The sequence below is a fragment of the Sinocyclocheilus anshuiensis genome, unplaced genomic scaffold (assembly GCF_001515605.1).
Source record: "Sinocyclocheilus anshuiensis isolate Anshui unplaced genomic scaffold, SAMN03320099.WGS_v1.1 scaffold103, whole genome shotgun sequence".
In the NCBI taxonomy this organism is placed as follows: Eukaryota; Metazoa; Chordata; class Actinopteri; order Cypriniformes; family Cyprinidae; genus Sinocyclocheilus; species Sinocyclocheilus anshuiensis.
The window spans coordinates 748,818-766,497 of record NW_015548201.1 but is presented as its reverse complement, the minus strand read 5'-3'; the positions used below and the strand labels follow the sequence as shown (position 1 = coordinate 766,497).

The 17,680-nt window shown below is 36.7% G+C and overlaps 1 protein-coding gene across 1 annotated transcript in view; it reads right to left on the bottom strand.

Annotated features, from left to right (window-relative positions):
- Nucleotides 1-17,680, bottom strand: part of LOC107653336 (PDZ and LIM domain protein 7-like) — a 32,745-nt gene that overhangs the window by 4,692 nt on the left and 10,373 nt on the right. The window contains exons 3-6 of the mRNA XM_016440026.1: nucleotides 10,809-10,960; nucleotides 6,247-6,277; nucleotides 1,296-1,312; nucleotides 788-826 (exon numbers count right to left, since the gene is read on the bottom strand). Of these exons, the coding sequence (XP_016295512.1) occupies nucleotides 788-826; nucleotides 1,296-1,312; nucleotides 6,247-6,277; nucleotides 10,809-10,960 (239 nt within the window). The remainder of the gene's footprint in view (nucleotides 1-787; nucleotides 827-1,295; nucleotides 1,313-6,246; nucleotides 6,278-10,808; nucleotides 10,961-17,680) is intronic.

Below are 17,680 nucleotides of genomic sequence, written 5' to 3'. Positions count from 1 at the left end.
AAAAGCAACAATTAATCAATATTAACAATGTTCATTATTTTATTTGTTAATTTTATCTAATAATTATTTGCGCTTTTGTTAATTATAGTTAATGTAATTTTTATTAATTAAAAGTTATTATTAGAACAATTATTAATTATATTATATTATATAAATGTTGTGATGTTAGTGTTCTAGCTTTTTTTTATTTTTGGCTCGGTCACAATATGTTCCTCCATTGAAATTCACTTTGCATAAAACCATCTGCTAAATGTATAAATGTCATAATGAACATTATTTTAAAAAGTACACTTACAATCATTATTAATTTTTAGAATTTAATTATATAATGCAGTAATGTTAACAGTCTTCATGAAAGTTATTTAACAAAATTGCAGAGATTTTTTAATTAATTTATTTTTTTTAATACTAGGGTCCATGGGTTGGCTAAGAGGTCTGGTGAGGGTCCCTGGGTCTGTAAAGGTTGTAAACCCTGTTTTCACACATCAGATTCATAACTACATGCACACAAAATAATACATCAAAACACCCACGAAATGTGATTTCAGTTCAGGCTCCACATCTTTCTTCATGCTCTAATGAAGTCACTGAGAGTTCATGACTACATTTGCTAATAGTTTCAAACGACCCAGCTAAAGTGCCGCGTTTCAATACAGTTCAACTACTGAGTGAAAAGGCAATGAAACACAATCTAATGTCGTCAAAAGCAAGAGTTTATTAGTGAGGTCAGCAGCAGGTCTACGGTCTTTCAGCGAGTGCATTCGAGCCACAAGCATTCAGCACTTACTTCCCCTCAGGGTACAACTCCTCATAGAAGGCTTCTCCTCTAATGAACGGGAGAGTGAAGGAAGACAGAAAAAAAAAAAAAACAGGATGGAGAAAAAAGGAAGAGGAGCACAAATAACAATAGAGAGGAAGAGTGGCAGCAGAACAACAAAGAACACAACAGTGTCCATTAAAGCAGCATGGCTTTAGACCGACTGAATGGAGGCCATCCGCTGATCTCCACCACTGCGGTCTGAAATATCAACATTGGAATAAAGCTGTACATTTACAATCCCTTAGTGAATAATTACAGAGTGAGACAGCAGCTTAGATGTGAGAAATCTGCCATCTCCTAAAGCCAATACTGCAACAATGCAGGCTTGGGAATAGGGAAAGATCAATTCAATTTAGGAAAAATCATATATGGAAACGGATAGAAGCAGAGCCACAGGGCTGGGATTCAACAGCCAAAAACAATAATTGCACACATTTCTCAGAACAGGGGGGAAATAAGGAAAGGCATTACTAACTTGTCAGGAACTTCCATCTGTAGAATGACAAATGAGATAAAAAAAAAAGAGAAGGAGAGAAAATAGTTTAGAAATGGAGAGAAGAATAAACAGCATTTAGAAAGACGTGCTGCAGAGACAAACAAAGCAAATTGTGGGTTTTAGTGGGGAAAAGAATCACAGTGTGCTATGTAAGTAACCCAATGGAAAACTTGAAAACATGAGCTGTACCTCCTATTAAAAAAAGTTAAATGATTCTGCTCTTTTAATATGCCTTTATTATTAAAAACATCCCTGAACCTTCAGCCAAACATTACAGCCACTAGATCTAACTGACATTGAGTCTGTCTTCACGGCACAAAACCAACATTACCCTAAACACGTTTCCCAAAATTTTGACAAAATGATTTATGATTTTTCCAGTCATTTGTGACTACTGGATAAAATCATTTTATAGAGATTTTGATTTCTAGCCAATGAATCACTGAAAATTTGAAAGTTGAGCAAGTAGAAAAAATCTATTTATTAGAAAACATCATAAATTTACAAATTTGTTATATTTTATGAATTTACACAACCGTCTAGGTGTGGGAATTTGAAAAATATCCACAACACTGCTAGAAGAACAAAAAAATAATTTTATATAAATATATAGTTCAGTCATGAAACTCTAGATGGCACATTCTGACGGGGTGTTAACGTAACTGATGATATTCAGAGAGTTAAACGACTTGGCACAAGCTGATGGGTTCATGCAGCATATGCAGCCAATGAGCTTACTGTCTTGCATTTATATGGCTGGCTAGCATTCACTTCAGATTCCTGCAGTGCGCTTTCAGAGTTCTCTGAAACCCTCCACCTTCCCCAGCTCCACCTGTATAGATCTGCTACAGGGTTATTTTATATGCTATTTGTGCAGCAGCAGTAGTGCTGGGCGGTATGACCAAAAATTTATATCACGGTATTTTCCAAAATTATACCGGTTTCACGGTACATGACGGTATTTTTTTTTTCATGCATGACCGGGTGTTAACCATATTTTCTACTGATTGAGAGAGGAAATACTGCAGTATATTGACTTAGAATGCCCTATTTTACTGTCATGATGAGTGAATATTGTCAAAAAATACCACACTAAATAGTGACTAAACACGACCCCTTTTAATACATGTTAATCAGGAGTCACTCTCATTTATAATCGCGGCATCGTCTGATAAAATCAACATGCATGCAGCGTAGCAGATCTGTTCCGCCAAGACCAAATACATTAACATTGTCATATCCATAACCATGCTAAAATGTTCTGAGAGTTGTCATGATTGAACTAACGTCTTTGAGGTTTTATATTTTAATTTAAAATGTAATTTATTCCTGTTATTGCAAAATTTTCAGCAGCCATTACTCTAATATTCAGTGTCATATGATCCTTCCATTTGCAGCTCAAGAAACATTTATTATTTTATCAATATCAACCCTCTACGGACACCTTGGCAATTGAATCGCCATTGGTAGTCGCCCAGAGTGAAGATTTAGTCGCATATGCGAGTGATTTACTCGCAATGTAGAGGGTTGAATATTGAAAAGTTTTTGGTGCTTAATATTTTTATGGAAACGGTGATACACTACCATTCCAAAGGTTGGTGTAAGTACAAAAAGAAAAGAAGAAAAATAAATTATTATTTCTTTATCCAGTAAGGACGCATTAAATTCATCAAAAGTCACAATAAAAACATGTATAATGTTACAACAAACATCTATTTCAAATATATATATATATATATTTTATATTCAAAGAATCCAGAAAAAATGGGAGAACAGGAAATTATTCCCCGCAAAATTATTGGTTTTCATCATTAATCATAATAAGAACCATTATTAATAACTGAGCACCAATAATGTGAAACTGAAGACTGCAGTAATGGCTGCTGGAAATTAAGCTTTGCCATCACAGGAATAAATGACATTTTAAATTATATATTCAAAATTTCAAATAGAAAACAGTTATTTTAAATAGTTGTATTATTTCACAATATTACTGTTTACTGTATGTATATATAATATATAAAATACTTTTCATTTTAACAATTTAACCATCATTGCATCAAACACTGCAAGCAATAGTGCCCCTCAGAGTGAACAGTCGTAAAGACAAGCTTGTAGGCGTGCGGTGCTGTAAACATGCTCAGAATGCTGACGTGACTGAGGTCTCCATGTTCTCTGGAGATCACACACACACACACACACAGTGCTGGATCGCAAACACACTCGCAGCACTCCAGCAGCCGAGCTCTGATTCACCCTCCTTCCCTCCACTACACTCCAAAACTCCAGAGCTTTCGACTCCGGTTCCTAGCTGAAAATGTTCCCACAATCCAACTGAAGTTCAAGTCTTCGGTTTTTTTTGTCAGCTTTTGAATAAAACAAAGAGGACATCTATTTGAATAAAACATCCCCTTCATGCAATTTGTTTGTGAGGAAACTTGTGTTAAGGTGGAATCATACAGGATCCTTTCCAAGTAAGGCTGTTAAGTAATTCAGCACCGGGGCCGTAACGGCACTTTGAAGGCTCAGCAGATTTTATGGGAGGGTCTCGACTCTATAAACAGCAACATACAACATCAAGTCCTGGCCTAAAGACAGATTTCAACCTTCTCGACCTGTTTAGATCAAAACCTTAGACCTTCACAGACTCCTTTGCATGTTTACTTTAAAAAGCAGCACAACTGTACTGCATTCAACTCTACCGGACTTGACTGCTAACATCTGTTGTTTTGATCATCTTAAATAAAAGTGCTCGTTAAAATTCAGGACCTTGGCAGAAAAGAGGTGCAGAACGAAGAGTAAAGCAGATGAAGACGGCGTGTTTGAGTGGATCCCAGAGCAGTCTGGTCACCAGGGTGGCGATGCAACCGCCTGTTCCAACAAGGAAAACAGACACAGCTGCTTAACGCCATGTTGTTTATTCCAAGCATACACAATAAATCTAGAAAAACGCTAAAGGCCAGACTCTTGAACTCGCTGACCCCAAATCTCCTGCCACCACACCTCACTATGCAGGAACGCAAAACGTTCAGAACCACAATCCAGACAACGGCGGGATTCTGCAGGCGTTCTTACCCATCAGGTATTGCTGCATCATGAGAAACACGCAGCCTTGGGTATGATGAGCTCATTATTGTGGACTATGCTCATCAAACACGTCCCGTGGCGATCAAAGCTCACTTTAAAGACAGAATGAGCCTGAGTCTCTGTCGGAGACCTGGCTGGCTGGTCACCTACCCATTGTGAGGCTGCGGCGAGTTGAGGTTAAGCTTGGGGGCGTACGACACCGGCTTGATGACAGGCCACTTGCTGCCACTGCCAGGGGCTGCAGAGAATGGCCGCGCCATCTTGTTTATGGTCGTGCTCGGTGCAAATGAGTACTTGGGCTGACTGGATGCAGGTGCGTGTGAATCCTGAGTGTGGAGAAAGAAACAGTGCAAATGCAACACCATGCACACACACTAGCAGCAACACAGGTAAATGCACAATCCCAGATACGGTTTTAATGCTTAATCCTTTCCAAAAGAGAGAATTATCTGGGGGGGAGGTGTGAATTGACTTCATGTGTTCTCACAGCAAATTATGAACACAGTGAGAGTAGAGGGGGATTGTTTGAGAAGTGCGAACACACCCTGGTCACAAATATTTATCTTGAGATCAGGCCATGGTACAGCTAAAAGGTCCTCTATTTCGGCTGCATTCTGCTCTTGAATGGGTTTAAAGTAAAATTATAACTGATATGAGTAGGATTATAGCAGGCACTGTTGCAGAGACCCGTGCTATGGGCTATTGCAGCCACATGAGGGCACAATTTCAATTTTTTTTTCCAGTTTTTTTCTTTTTTAATGGCAGTTAAAAATCTGATTAGTTATTAACAATCAGTTATTTATTTTATTATTATTTGCTACCGACTCTACTATAAAATAACATTCTTTTTACAAGTTAATAATTTTTTTATTAAACATTCCTTTAAAAACATTTAAATATACTTAAATATTAAACGAAAAATATATATATTTATAAAAAATAAATATATGTAATATGAAAGGTTTAAAATTATAAATGTAATATTTTATAAAATAATATTTCAAATTTTATTATAAAAACGCAAATATAAAAAAATGAACTAGGTTTATAATTTGCATTTACTTTAATTTGCATTTAAATTCTACAGTTAGACATTTAAATTGTTAAGGCTCTAAGTTTATTAACTTTTGCTGTTATAGTATGTGCAGATGGCCTCCTGGGAAATGTAGATTCAATCTGGGTTTGTGCATTCTGTGGCGATGCAAATACAACCAAACCAAAAACTGCTGAAGGGAGGTTTAAGCAAGACCAAAAGCAACATGCTTAACATTTGAATCAGACAGGAAAACAGACAAACCACCCAAACTTCCGCAATATAATGCAACCAGCACAAGAAAGTCAAAAGAGCCATGAAACTTACATGAGAATGAGTTATGAATGAGCTATGAAGCACTGTGTATTTGAGTGAAATCACACTAGTTGAAAGCTGAAATGAGTATGTGTGTGAGAGTTCACTTAGATATACTTTGGGGACAACGTTATCCAAATTAGCTAAATCTGAGAAAAAGCTTTCTTTCATAAGCTATATAAAGATATAATGACCTTACATAAAAACAAAATAAACATCTATGGCACAACATTTATGTCTGTCTGTCTGTGTCTGTGTCTGTGTGTGTCTGTGTCTGTGTGTGTCTGTGTGTCTGTGTTTGTGTGCGCGTGTGTGCGCGACTGCGCGTGTGTGTGTGCGTGTGTACGTGTTTGCTCAGTTCTGAAGTATTCAAAACAGCTGAGAACTTGAGAACTGATCTAAATGTGTTTCTTCAGATATCAGGAGCTGGTTAAGTGGTCTTGCGAAAGCTTTGCGGCTCTGTCCGACACAAGAGAAAAAGGGCAAATGTCTTACGTTCTGCTCTCCTCCGGCAGGATTAAAAGCTCTGCAAAGAGAAAAGTAGAAAAACAATTCACTTAAGCTCATTCATAAAAATTACTCATTTAACTGCAATGTTTAAAATGTTAACTAAGGATAGTCTAATGGACAGACAGACATCTGTGCCAAATACAACAAGACTCATGGGAATTAAATCGGTTCTTTCTGGCTCCAAATCAAATTTTGTCAGTCTGAATGGAATGCTGCAGCTGTAAGTGTGAACTAATACCTGATGGTTGTCCAAATGATTTTGAATAGACTCAAACATGTAGAATAGCAATGTATCAGATTTGTATGAAAATTTCTGGTTATTGAAGTCATAAAACACTAACACTAAAAATACCTTTTCCAACTATGCTTTTACATTTTTTTAATTCTTCTTCTATTAACAAATGAACAAAAACTTATCAAATGCTATTTTGAAGTACCCTAACGCATCACTTAAATATGAGTCATAGATGAACATAGTAATCATACAATTATGTAGTTGAATAAAGTAGTTAGGTTCAAGTTTAAAATGTATTTTAAAAAGTAAAAATATATATCGCAAGTAAACAAATAAATGTGTAGCTTCTCAATTAATCTGATTTCATAAGTACAGCATTTGAGATTGCAAGACACTGCTGTCATTGCTATTCAACCCAAATATCAAAGTGCCACGGTATTATCATCCAATATTATCACTGTACTCAAGATAAGCATTGTATTCAAGAGCTTCTGCCTTTAACTGGACCGTCTAGGTTAGTTTGACTAGGCTGTAAAAATAGTGGCATTCCATCAGTAACCTCCCCATGAGTCTGCACTTCCTGTGCCTATACACCACTTCCTGTGACAGCAAGGGTGTACTTTTGCACAGTGGCCTGCTTACAGATATCAGTTTAGAGAGAAAATGTAGAAGAAAACAGCACAACCAGGCTGTTTTACAAGAGTCATCTGTTCCAGGAAATGACACAGGAAATGAACAGTGTCCAGTGCAACTGACAACATATAGACGCAATATATAGCTTCACTATATTTTCTATTTTCAATATGCAATTGATTTTCCTGCAAGGTAGGTAGGTAAATAAATAAATGAATAAATAAGCAAGCCTTACAAAGCTTTCCTAAAATGCATTATACCAGCTTTTCTTCGCTTTGTAAGCAAAGCTGAAATCTTCAAAACTAATATGCTTAAAATCAACATGAAACTGAATGTGCAAGTCATTTTACATCCATTGCAAAACAGTAACAGTAGTTTAAGCCTAAACAACTATTTGTCTATTAGTAAACAGCCTGTGCAGTCTACATAATGTTAGCCGACCAGGAAACCCGTTAATACAAACAAGTTAATACATTTTGACCAGATTATGAAGACAAACACATTGAGACAAATCCATTCTGATTTCAAATAAAATTTAATTCTTTAAAACAAACATTGACCAAAGCACACAGAAAGGGCAAACTAGGACAACGGTCTAGAGCAACAAAGCTAAAAAGAGATTTTGTGCTTCAAAGAACCGCTGCAAACCACAATTGAAGAGGTTGCCCAAATGGCTATCAAATGCCATGTAAACCAAAAAGGACACCACCCTCTGTAATAAAAGTATATTCCGGAATAAATACAGACATGCTCAGACATTTGTCTTCAAGCATGCCTTTCCATGGGACGCAAACATTGTAATTGATCTATGATAGACAACAACAGCAGAGAGACACACTGACATGTCTGACAACCAAAGCTCCCAAAACAATAGTCAAGATACTAGTCATCTATCAGCGTACTGGGCAAAGGGGTAATTATTAACTTTGATAAACAGATGTTTTCACAGTTATGTCACAACAAACTCCACAAAAAAATGACATCATCTAGCCATTGGTGATATGACTCATGAAGACACGCCCACTCTCAGTCACACCTCCAATCAGCTCATCCTGTCTCCCAGCATTCGAAAGATGTGGCCTGTGACAGACAGCGGTCTGAAGAATCGGCCAGTCTCTGCATCAGGAACATTTTATGACCGAACCGACCCCATTCATTTAAGTCCTCCCTCATTCCAGAGGACATTATATAGCCTAGAGAAAATGACAACCCCTCTTTGACCTGAAACAGCCCTTATATCAAAGTGAATCTCGCTAAGAAATGACCGGGTTATACTTCACCCCCCAAAAAATAAAATAATGCAAAAATAATCATCATCAAAATTCTGTATATGTTAAAAGGATTCATTTTCTCAGAATAAAATGCATTAAATATATAGCATAAAATATATATACAACCTTAAATAGGTTTTTTTTGTTGTTGCAATTTTAGGGTGAAATGACTTTGTCTTGACACTTCTTCAGGAGATCTGCCAGTGCAAAGAGACAAAAGTTTTACATATAAACACTGGAGTCATGCATATATGAGCCCTGTTTTATCGAGGGAGATGTATTTCTCATAACTCATAACAGCACGTTTTTATCCCTCTTCACTTAAACAAGCCATTACTAACTGCTACAAGCGCTTACCAATGTGATGACATATAAACGATTCTCGCACACCCAAAAAAGGAAGAAAACCACATTCATAACTGTGGTTTGGACCATTACACAGGCTCTTAGTCTTTTAGTGTTGATCACAGGAGCGGCCTAATGACAGAGCAGGAACGAGTGCATCTGTCACTCTGCAACTACGCTCATCTTTTAACCGCAGACATTAGACTTTTTCTACCAGTAACTTAAATTCTGTCTGAGGGCAGTAAGCTCCATTTCAAACTTTCCTTTTTTGGGCTCTTCTTGCAGTTTCCCAAAAGGAGTGCAATGTAAGCGATTTCAGAATTGCGTCCCGAGGCATTGGAGGTTTCCCATCTCTGTGCTGAAAAGTGAAGGTCAGCTCAAGTCACAGAGTTACCACTCTGTCTCCAAATTATCTGCTCTACCTTTAGCCCAGGGTCGTCTGAGCTATTTTATTACGCCACATTAAAGATCTGTTCTATGCATTTAATACCTGCCTTAACATATGTCTGCACAAAACAAGAGGCCTGAAGATCTAGAGGCCATTTAATTCTGCTTAAATGCCACACAAGGTACCATGCCAAGTTATCAGCACAATTGCTATGGCAACAAGTAAAAGACATTTTTATTTGGAGTCATGTTACTGCCTGTTAGATCAGCTCTCTAGACACAGTTTTGAGCCAAACAAAATTTTATTAAATAAGGAACTGTTTAAAAGTCAATTTTCAAAACAACAGACAATTAGTAGCTAAAATATCACAACAGAGTGCAAGTGTGACTGCCCGGCTTTTAAGTGCCCTTGGTTTTGAAGTATTTTTCCCATTCATTTTACATTTATGTATTTGGCAGATGTTTTACCCAGAGCAGACTTACAGAGCAACAGTTTGTTTCTCCCTGACAATCAAACCTATGATCTTGGCATTGTTACTACCATGCTCTTCCAACAAAGCTACACTTTCTCCATAGGCATTAAAAAAAAACATTCAATAAATCGTTTTAAGAACCAAACCAACCAGCTCTGAGATGAATCATAACATCTGATTTAAAAAAAAACTACAATTGAAAACAACAGTACAATCTAAACATCATGAAGTCATTAATAAGCATAAAATAATATTTCATATGGATTTTATGTGCTTAATACATTTAGTGTTACTTTAGTATTATTTATATATTACGGTATTTTTAATATTTTTTTAAGTTTTAATTTTAGTTTAGGTTTTAGTAATTTTGTTTTTTAATAATTCAATTTATCTTTAATTTATTATTCTTATGTATATTTTTTTTTTTTCAGTTTTAGCTTTAGTAATTTTAGTACTTCATCTTAAACTTATTTTATTTTGTTTACTTGCCAAAGAAACATTTCTCATTTTTGTTGACTTTTTAAGGTCTTTTTCATCTGATATTTTTAGATTTTATTTTATTTAATGTCAATTAGAAGAAAAAAAAAATGTAGTTAACAATAACACAATGTATTTCAATTTCACATTTTTTTTATACAGCATATTAAGCTATAAATTAATTAAAAAATTTAAATACACCGAAACAGTGCTATACCATTCCTGGAGCTTGTGGTAGGTTTGTCTTTGGTTTAGATGTCATCACTATAAATCAATTTCTCTATGAAGAAAATGGATGGGATTTTTAATTCTGGACTGGCTGTTGCCAGGCAATGCTATAGGCTATGCTTTTAGCATTCTAAACAAAACAACAGTAACTCACCATAATCAGACAATTGCATTAGCAGGAGTACCAAAATACTATTAACCATCTAATAACTAAAGTAAACTGTGTCAGACAAGTCTTTTTTTCAAAGCCCAGGAATCTGCTCCAAGGTTCTTTGATGTCATCACAGTTGTAAACGTCTGAGTATTTGTGTTTTGTTGTTTATAATGTACCACCTGTTTTAAAAATCACCGTCTATTTTTCAAGACTGTAATAAAAGGGTTAACAGTGATGTATTAACCAGAGAACTCAATTTCCTGTGAAGTCATCCTCTCTCCCTTCATATGATACTGAAACTCTAAGACGCTGATGAAAGATGATGAGTAAGTGTGTGTGTGTACCTGCTCAAAGTGAGAGCGAGGGAGTCGGTTGCGGCTCTGATCTTGTTCTGTGCCTCCACATGGGTCATCTCCTCTGCGTTGGCATCAGAGATGGACACCAACCAATCCCCAACACCCACTCCGGCCTGGGCCGCCTTACCGCCTGGGGTCAGCTGAAACAGCCACAGAAAACAAACATTAGTCAATCTGTATGTAATGAAGTGTCATGAGATGACTAACTACAAACATTTCAAATCTAAACCAGATTTTTAAATTTTTTGAAGAAAATGTGAGCGGTGCTGAGAACAAACACAATACAGGGGTGTTGTGAGTGGTTGCCAGGGTACTCTAATAAAAAATAAAGAATGTTGTAAAGCACAATGCCATGTGGTTGTTAATGTGTTCTGCGAAGTTACTATGCGGTTGCTTAATGGCCAAAGCCAAAAGTGCTCACCCCCAAGTCTCTATGACTATTCTGGTCTCAACATACTGCTCATCTCACTCCTACAGTATGTAAATCTATAGAAATGTTGAGCTCGTTTTCTCATCTGTCAAGTGGAAATCATAAGTCTCATAGCTTAAAGTAATAGCACACATCTTCTCAATAAGCTGCATAATTTTAGGTATAATTTCTTTCTGTAGCATGCAGAAAGGAATCATCATTAGCATCAACTAAAATTTAGAATATTAAAAAAAACATTTTTGTTAATTGCAACAAAGCTGAAATAAAATATAGCCTAAATGTTAGATAAAAAAAAAACTTAAATGAAAATTTTGAAATGTCTCCTAGGCAAATAATTGAAATGAACTAAAACTGAAATCAAAATATAAAACTGGAATCACAATTAATTTAAACAACTAATAAAAATTACAAAAGTATATGACAAAACTACTAAAAATTTAATTAAAATGAAAACCCCCCCCAAAAAAAATGTAAAATAATTTTTCAATATTTAAAAATGTTAATTTTGCTAATTTTAAAATACTACTTAAAACTATAATAGCATATAAATTAACACTGGTAGCATTGAGCAGGACAAGTTATCAAAGTTTAATACATAAGGTTAGCTTAATTCTTCTTCTTAACCCCAAGTATGAACTATAGCAATAGAGATGCCTGCATCAACACCACTAATATGAATCTCCAAAAGCAATAAACTAATTTATTTGATATCTAAAAGCAGCTGAATTTATTATAATTTGACCCAGATTCTGAAGATGTCTAAATTCAGGGCTCTGTGCTTATGTAGGCCACCAACAAATGAGAAGATGGAACATTTCTCTGAACCTGCAAACCTGTTCTATCACGTCCTTTGTCACTATTTAATCAAGAAAAGAGCATTATACTTTACAAGCATTCAAAAACACTTTAGTTGCATCAGCTTAAATAAATGACACAAGCATTAGATTTAAAAGCAAGATCAGCTAAAAATGGATATTAGCCAACCACACCTCATGCTGAGCTATTCAACTATTCAAATCCATGTCAACTCTAAAGCCACTGCAGTGAAAGAAGCAGCACCTTCCAATCAATCAAACCCAACCGCACAAGAATAAACACACCTGAGAGGAAGTCAATTCTTCAGCATGGACAAAGAACTCACCATGTAATCCTAAACACAATAAATCCTTCATCATTACAAAAAAGCCAGTCTAAAATAATCCAGCACTTTGATGCAGCATTGACTTTTACAGTCTTACTTGTGCAGCGTTTGAAGCAATGAAGTAAACCACAACATATAAATCACTCAGAAAAAGGCCTGAGGCATCGCCCAAAAGGGAAAGTGAAGAGAATAGGGAAATATGCAAGTGCTTGCATATTGGAAATGGAAATTGGAAATACATGGAAATGAACATCCAAATTTTGCAATGTGGAAAATGTTTTACTGCCATCTGGACTCATAATGTGTGCATTATGAATGGGAAATGACATTCTGTGTGTCATGTCCAGGAACGCATGAGTCACATTCACATGTATGTCACTGACTTTTTTAGGCTTATCGCTTGTTCACTATTGGAACAGCAAAACCAAAATGTGAAACTCCAAGGCTTAGTCAGCCTGTGTCTGATGCCTTCTGGGAAAATAAGAGCAGTCACAGTTTCAGATTACTACAGAGCAAAGTGTGAACACACACTGATGATAAGGCACACAACCCAGACCCAAGATCCTGCCAAACTTGTGAATTTGTGAACATTCTTTCCAGACCATGTGAGCTCTGCCAAGTTTTGGAGGAATTTTCTGACCTATTGCTGATCTGGCAAGCAGTTCAGCAAGATTTCCGTTGGCGATTCACATTTAAGAGGAAACTTTGCTCAAAACTCCCACAGAAATGGTAAATAGGAAAGATTAGAGTCCCACCCTAAAGCTAAAAGGTACACTCATGAGGTTTTCTTGACCCAAACAGGGAGAATATCTGTCAGCATTCCCATTCATTTGAACTGCAGCTGCTTTGCTTTTATATGGCCATCAATGGAGAAAGATGCTTTAGGAAACAGACGGTGTAGTTTCGACATCTACCAGCAGGGTTAACAAGACTATGAGAAACCTTGACCCTGTGAACTCCAACAGCATCACCACATTTGGCCACAAATAAAAGCAACTCAAAATGTAAAATGCTGTGCATCATTAATAGCACTTAGTGTGTGTAATAACATAATAAGACATTTGGTGGTAACACCCTAATGAGATCCAGCTTTTGCTGTTGGCATGTATTTGAATGCAATGCACACAGTCTGCCCTCATGTATAAAGCTGTACTCAAACCTTCAACATCTGCCCTGGATATTTCAGACTCCCTATCCCTCTGTTCTCCAAGTTCTACCACATTTCCTGTCTCGGCTGCCTGCTATTCACTTCAACAAACATTTACAAGTCTTCTCTGCTGAGCTCTAAATAGAAATCTGGAGCAGGACAGCACTAGGGGAAGAGAACAAAAGTTATTGTTCTCGAGCCTCTGCCCTCAACAGCCCGTTTGAGACCGTGCAAATATTTATGAAACATAAGAAGCACTGTGACGTCGTGAGGACATCATGAGGAAATGGCTGTCTGAATAACAAACCCACCGAAAGTCCTCCACCAGGTGTAGCACTTTGGCAAGCATACAGGAAACAGACCAGACCAGAAGAGGTCCTAAAGGAAGAGTTTAACCAAAAATCAACATTTTGTCAACATTGTTAGTCTTGAACCATTTAGAGAAAAAGCCTAATTGTGATTTTCCTGATAAAAATTGCGATTTAAAAGGTGATTAAAAAAGGTTTTATATGCTTGATGGTAGAGCTGCACGATTTGGCCAAAAATTTTGTGATATTAAATGAATATAATTATAGTAATAATAATAATAATAATAATAATAAAACAAAATAAGGAATATAACTGTTGTAATATTTCACTGTAATAGAAAAATAATACAATAATTGTATTATATTTATGACATGTATTATATTTTATTTACCGTACAACTGCATAATAACAATTCTAATATATTTCTTAATTTTCAAATGTTAAACCATCAAGCTTTCATATTGGCAGAAAAAAGCGTCTCATACATATTTTTTCAGCTTGTCTGTTTATTTTTTGCTTTGCAAAAGTTTGGGAAGATGGTTGGTGCATGTTGTGTTCCCAAACCTGTTATAAGCAACCCAAATTGAGCTGCCTGAATGTTTAAATTTAAAGAAGTAATAATAATAATAATAATAATAAACATGCCCTGCTTCACTCTTCACTTCATGCAGCCTTTTCGGTTTGACAAGTCAAAATTGCAACTTCAGTAATATAGCCCTATCTCATGTTATTTAAAGATAAGCAGAATGTTGACACTGTTCTTTTACATTCAGTGGAAGCGAATAGAGACCAGGGAGCTTTAAGCTCCAAAAATAAAAAATGTCAAAAATCACAAAGTCTGTGTGATTTGAGGTATATTCCGAGCCAACAATACTTTTATGGTGCTTTTGTCATTTTAGAGCTTAACAGTCAGACTCTGCTCACTATTCACTTGCAATGAGAAAGAGCATTGCAACATCTTGCCAAACATCCATTTGTGGTCTATGGCAAGAAGAAAAAAAGCACCATCACTTCACTTCACACTCCGAAGTAAACACGTGGAGAAACATAGGCACAACAGAAAAAAAATGATGTTGAGACACAAAGGATAAGGAAAGAAGACAAGGGAAATGTGGATGGTTGAGTATACAGATAAAGCTGATGGACATGACCACCTGTGTTCCTGGCTCAAATTCAGAGCCCAGCTGTTCCTTGACTTGAGTCTGGTGGCAGTAAAGTGCTGCGCTAAGACCTTTTACAAGTCATAGGGGGAAGAGTTGAGAAACCTTAAAACTTCTGACATCAATATACAGGACGACATAAGAAAATAAACTCGTATAAACAGCTGAAAACGAGGAGGTAAGCCATTTTAGATGTTCAAAGCGGATGATATGGGTCACAATCAACAATTTTCTCAAAAAACATTTTCTATGCATGTCCCGGATATCTGATGCTAAACAGTCTTTAAAATCACGGCCCATTTACAATTTTCCCTCCCAGACACGCCACAAATCCTTGCCGCATTTCACTTTCCATTTCCTTATGGGGGGCTGTAAGACTCTGGGCCTCAGTGCAATTGCGTCAGCTGATACGAGTGAGCCATAAATATCTTGGATGTAAAAGCCAAGCTTCAAACCAAACCGTCTTCAGAGGTCTCCTAGAGCAGCCACTGCCACTGCCACACTAACAAGCCCCCCAAAAAACTCTAATATATATATATATATATATATATATATTGACAAACTTGTTAAAATGACAAATTCTGATGAGTAGGTCCACAGGCCTATTTTTTTTTAAGTAAAAGTTCAGCCAAAAGTGAAAATTATGTCATTGTTTACTCACTCCCGTGTTTCAAATCTATACTCTTTTTTTTCTCGGGTGTCGCGATTTGTCTATTTTATTCGACTATTCGATTTTTAAAAATCCTCGACTTCATTTTGCTCGCATCGACTAACTGGCAAAATACCGGAAGTGGCGCATTTCATGGACGAGAATCCATAAAACACATTATTAGCCTGTTTTCCAAGGCCTCGTGATATATTAAACCAGTTTAAAAAATCATAATTAAGCATAACTGTGAATTCACAAACGTTACGATTTAATTAAATAATTATATGTGATGCAGTTATGTGTAGGTTACGTACGTGCGTCTCACAGCGCTCCGTTCACAGTAAATGCTGTTCCACAGGAGCCGTTTCTGTCGTAAAGAAATGGCCAAATATTAAAGATTAAGTGGACATTTTAATTAAATGATGCTTGGTAAATATTAAACAAGTATCAGATCGCACAGTAATGTGTAAAAACAATCGTCAAACTTGATTCTAGTGGACTCTAAACATTGCATTTATTTAATGTGAAACCCCAACTGTTGGGATTAATTGAAACATATTTTTTTCCCTTCGTAGTTGCACTCACAGCTGTAATGAACAGAAGCCCAGAACATGTGGATATATTGACATTAAGAACATGCTGACTTTCTCAGGCTTTTGTAATTATTTTCTTTTTATTTCATTTTTATTAGGTTTGTTTACATTTGTACTCTTTTAGTTTTACATTTCATCAATGGCTTGTTTACATTTATACTTTTTTATGGTACACTACTGAATGGTAAAGTTGCGAGTTAATAAAATGTTCTTTAAAATTGTTGATTTTTTTTGTGGGAAATTAATCGCTTAGATTAATCGATTAATCGATAAATTAGTCGATAGATTGATCAAAATCAAAATAGTTGTTAGTGGCAGCCCTAGTGTGAACCTACACTAGTCTCGCAGTTCGGATCGGTTACGATTATCATTTCATCGATTCAGTTCAATTCGATATCACGATGCATTGACAATGCACTGCATCCTCAATTTTCAATTTTACTTATGCACTGCATCCTCAATGTTCAATTTTACTTCACATTTATACAATTTTGTCAATAAATACAAGCAGTCAGATATATGAACTGTACCTGACCTGGTTTCTTAAGTTAGTGGTATTACCCCCCCTGCTAGTGATGTGACATTTGAACCGAGGCATCGGAGCTTGTGTCGAGAATAAATGGGCGTGCTAGATGAAGCCTCGAGTCGAAGCTTGTGTTGTGTTGTCAATTGTCATAGAAATCATGTGACCAATAACAAATGAAGCTTCACTTTCTGTCCAGTCACGTGCGCGATTCACTTTGCGTGTTGAAATCATAGACTGTCTAAAAACATGGACGTAGTGTCCGTGCCGTTACCCGTAGGTTTCCGAAGAGCGTTTTTGAAGCCTAAAGTAGGCGGAGCCAGCCGTCGCCATCTTGGCAGCACGTCACCGCGCGTCACTCCCGGATAATCGAAAATGGGCAAAGAGGTGGGAGCTGGTTGCTGAAACCACGCCCTCCTAGCTCGATGGTGGTGACAGCAGCCAAGTAGATATAACTACAGACCAGAGATCTCCAAAATGGGGCGTGAACTCCAAAAGTGGGCAGAACCTCCAAAATGGGGCGGGGTCTCCTCGCGCAAAGCCTTTCACCATTAGCTCTGGCTCCAGCCAATTGTTAGTGACTTACATTTCAAAATAAAACTTTATAAATTAAACATTGTTTCTAGTTCATATAAAATAAAACATGCTATATAAATAAATATTCTCCGTGAGAGCAGAGCCCAAAGCTCGTAGCCAGTGGTGTTCGGACTGGAGTTTGAACCTCTGCTTAATGATATAAACGGGAATCAACCACGAGCTCTCCCGCGAGCCGTCCCAGCGCAGGGGAACAATTTTACTCTATCGCTTTGTTCTAAGCAAAGGGGGCATCCCGGGGCTCGAAATACGCATGGTAGGAGGAGATAGTGACGCTGGGTGTAACTAAAAAGGTGCCATTGTCTGGTGAGGTC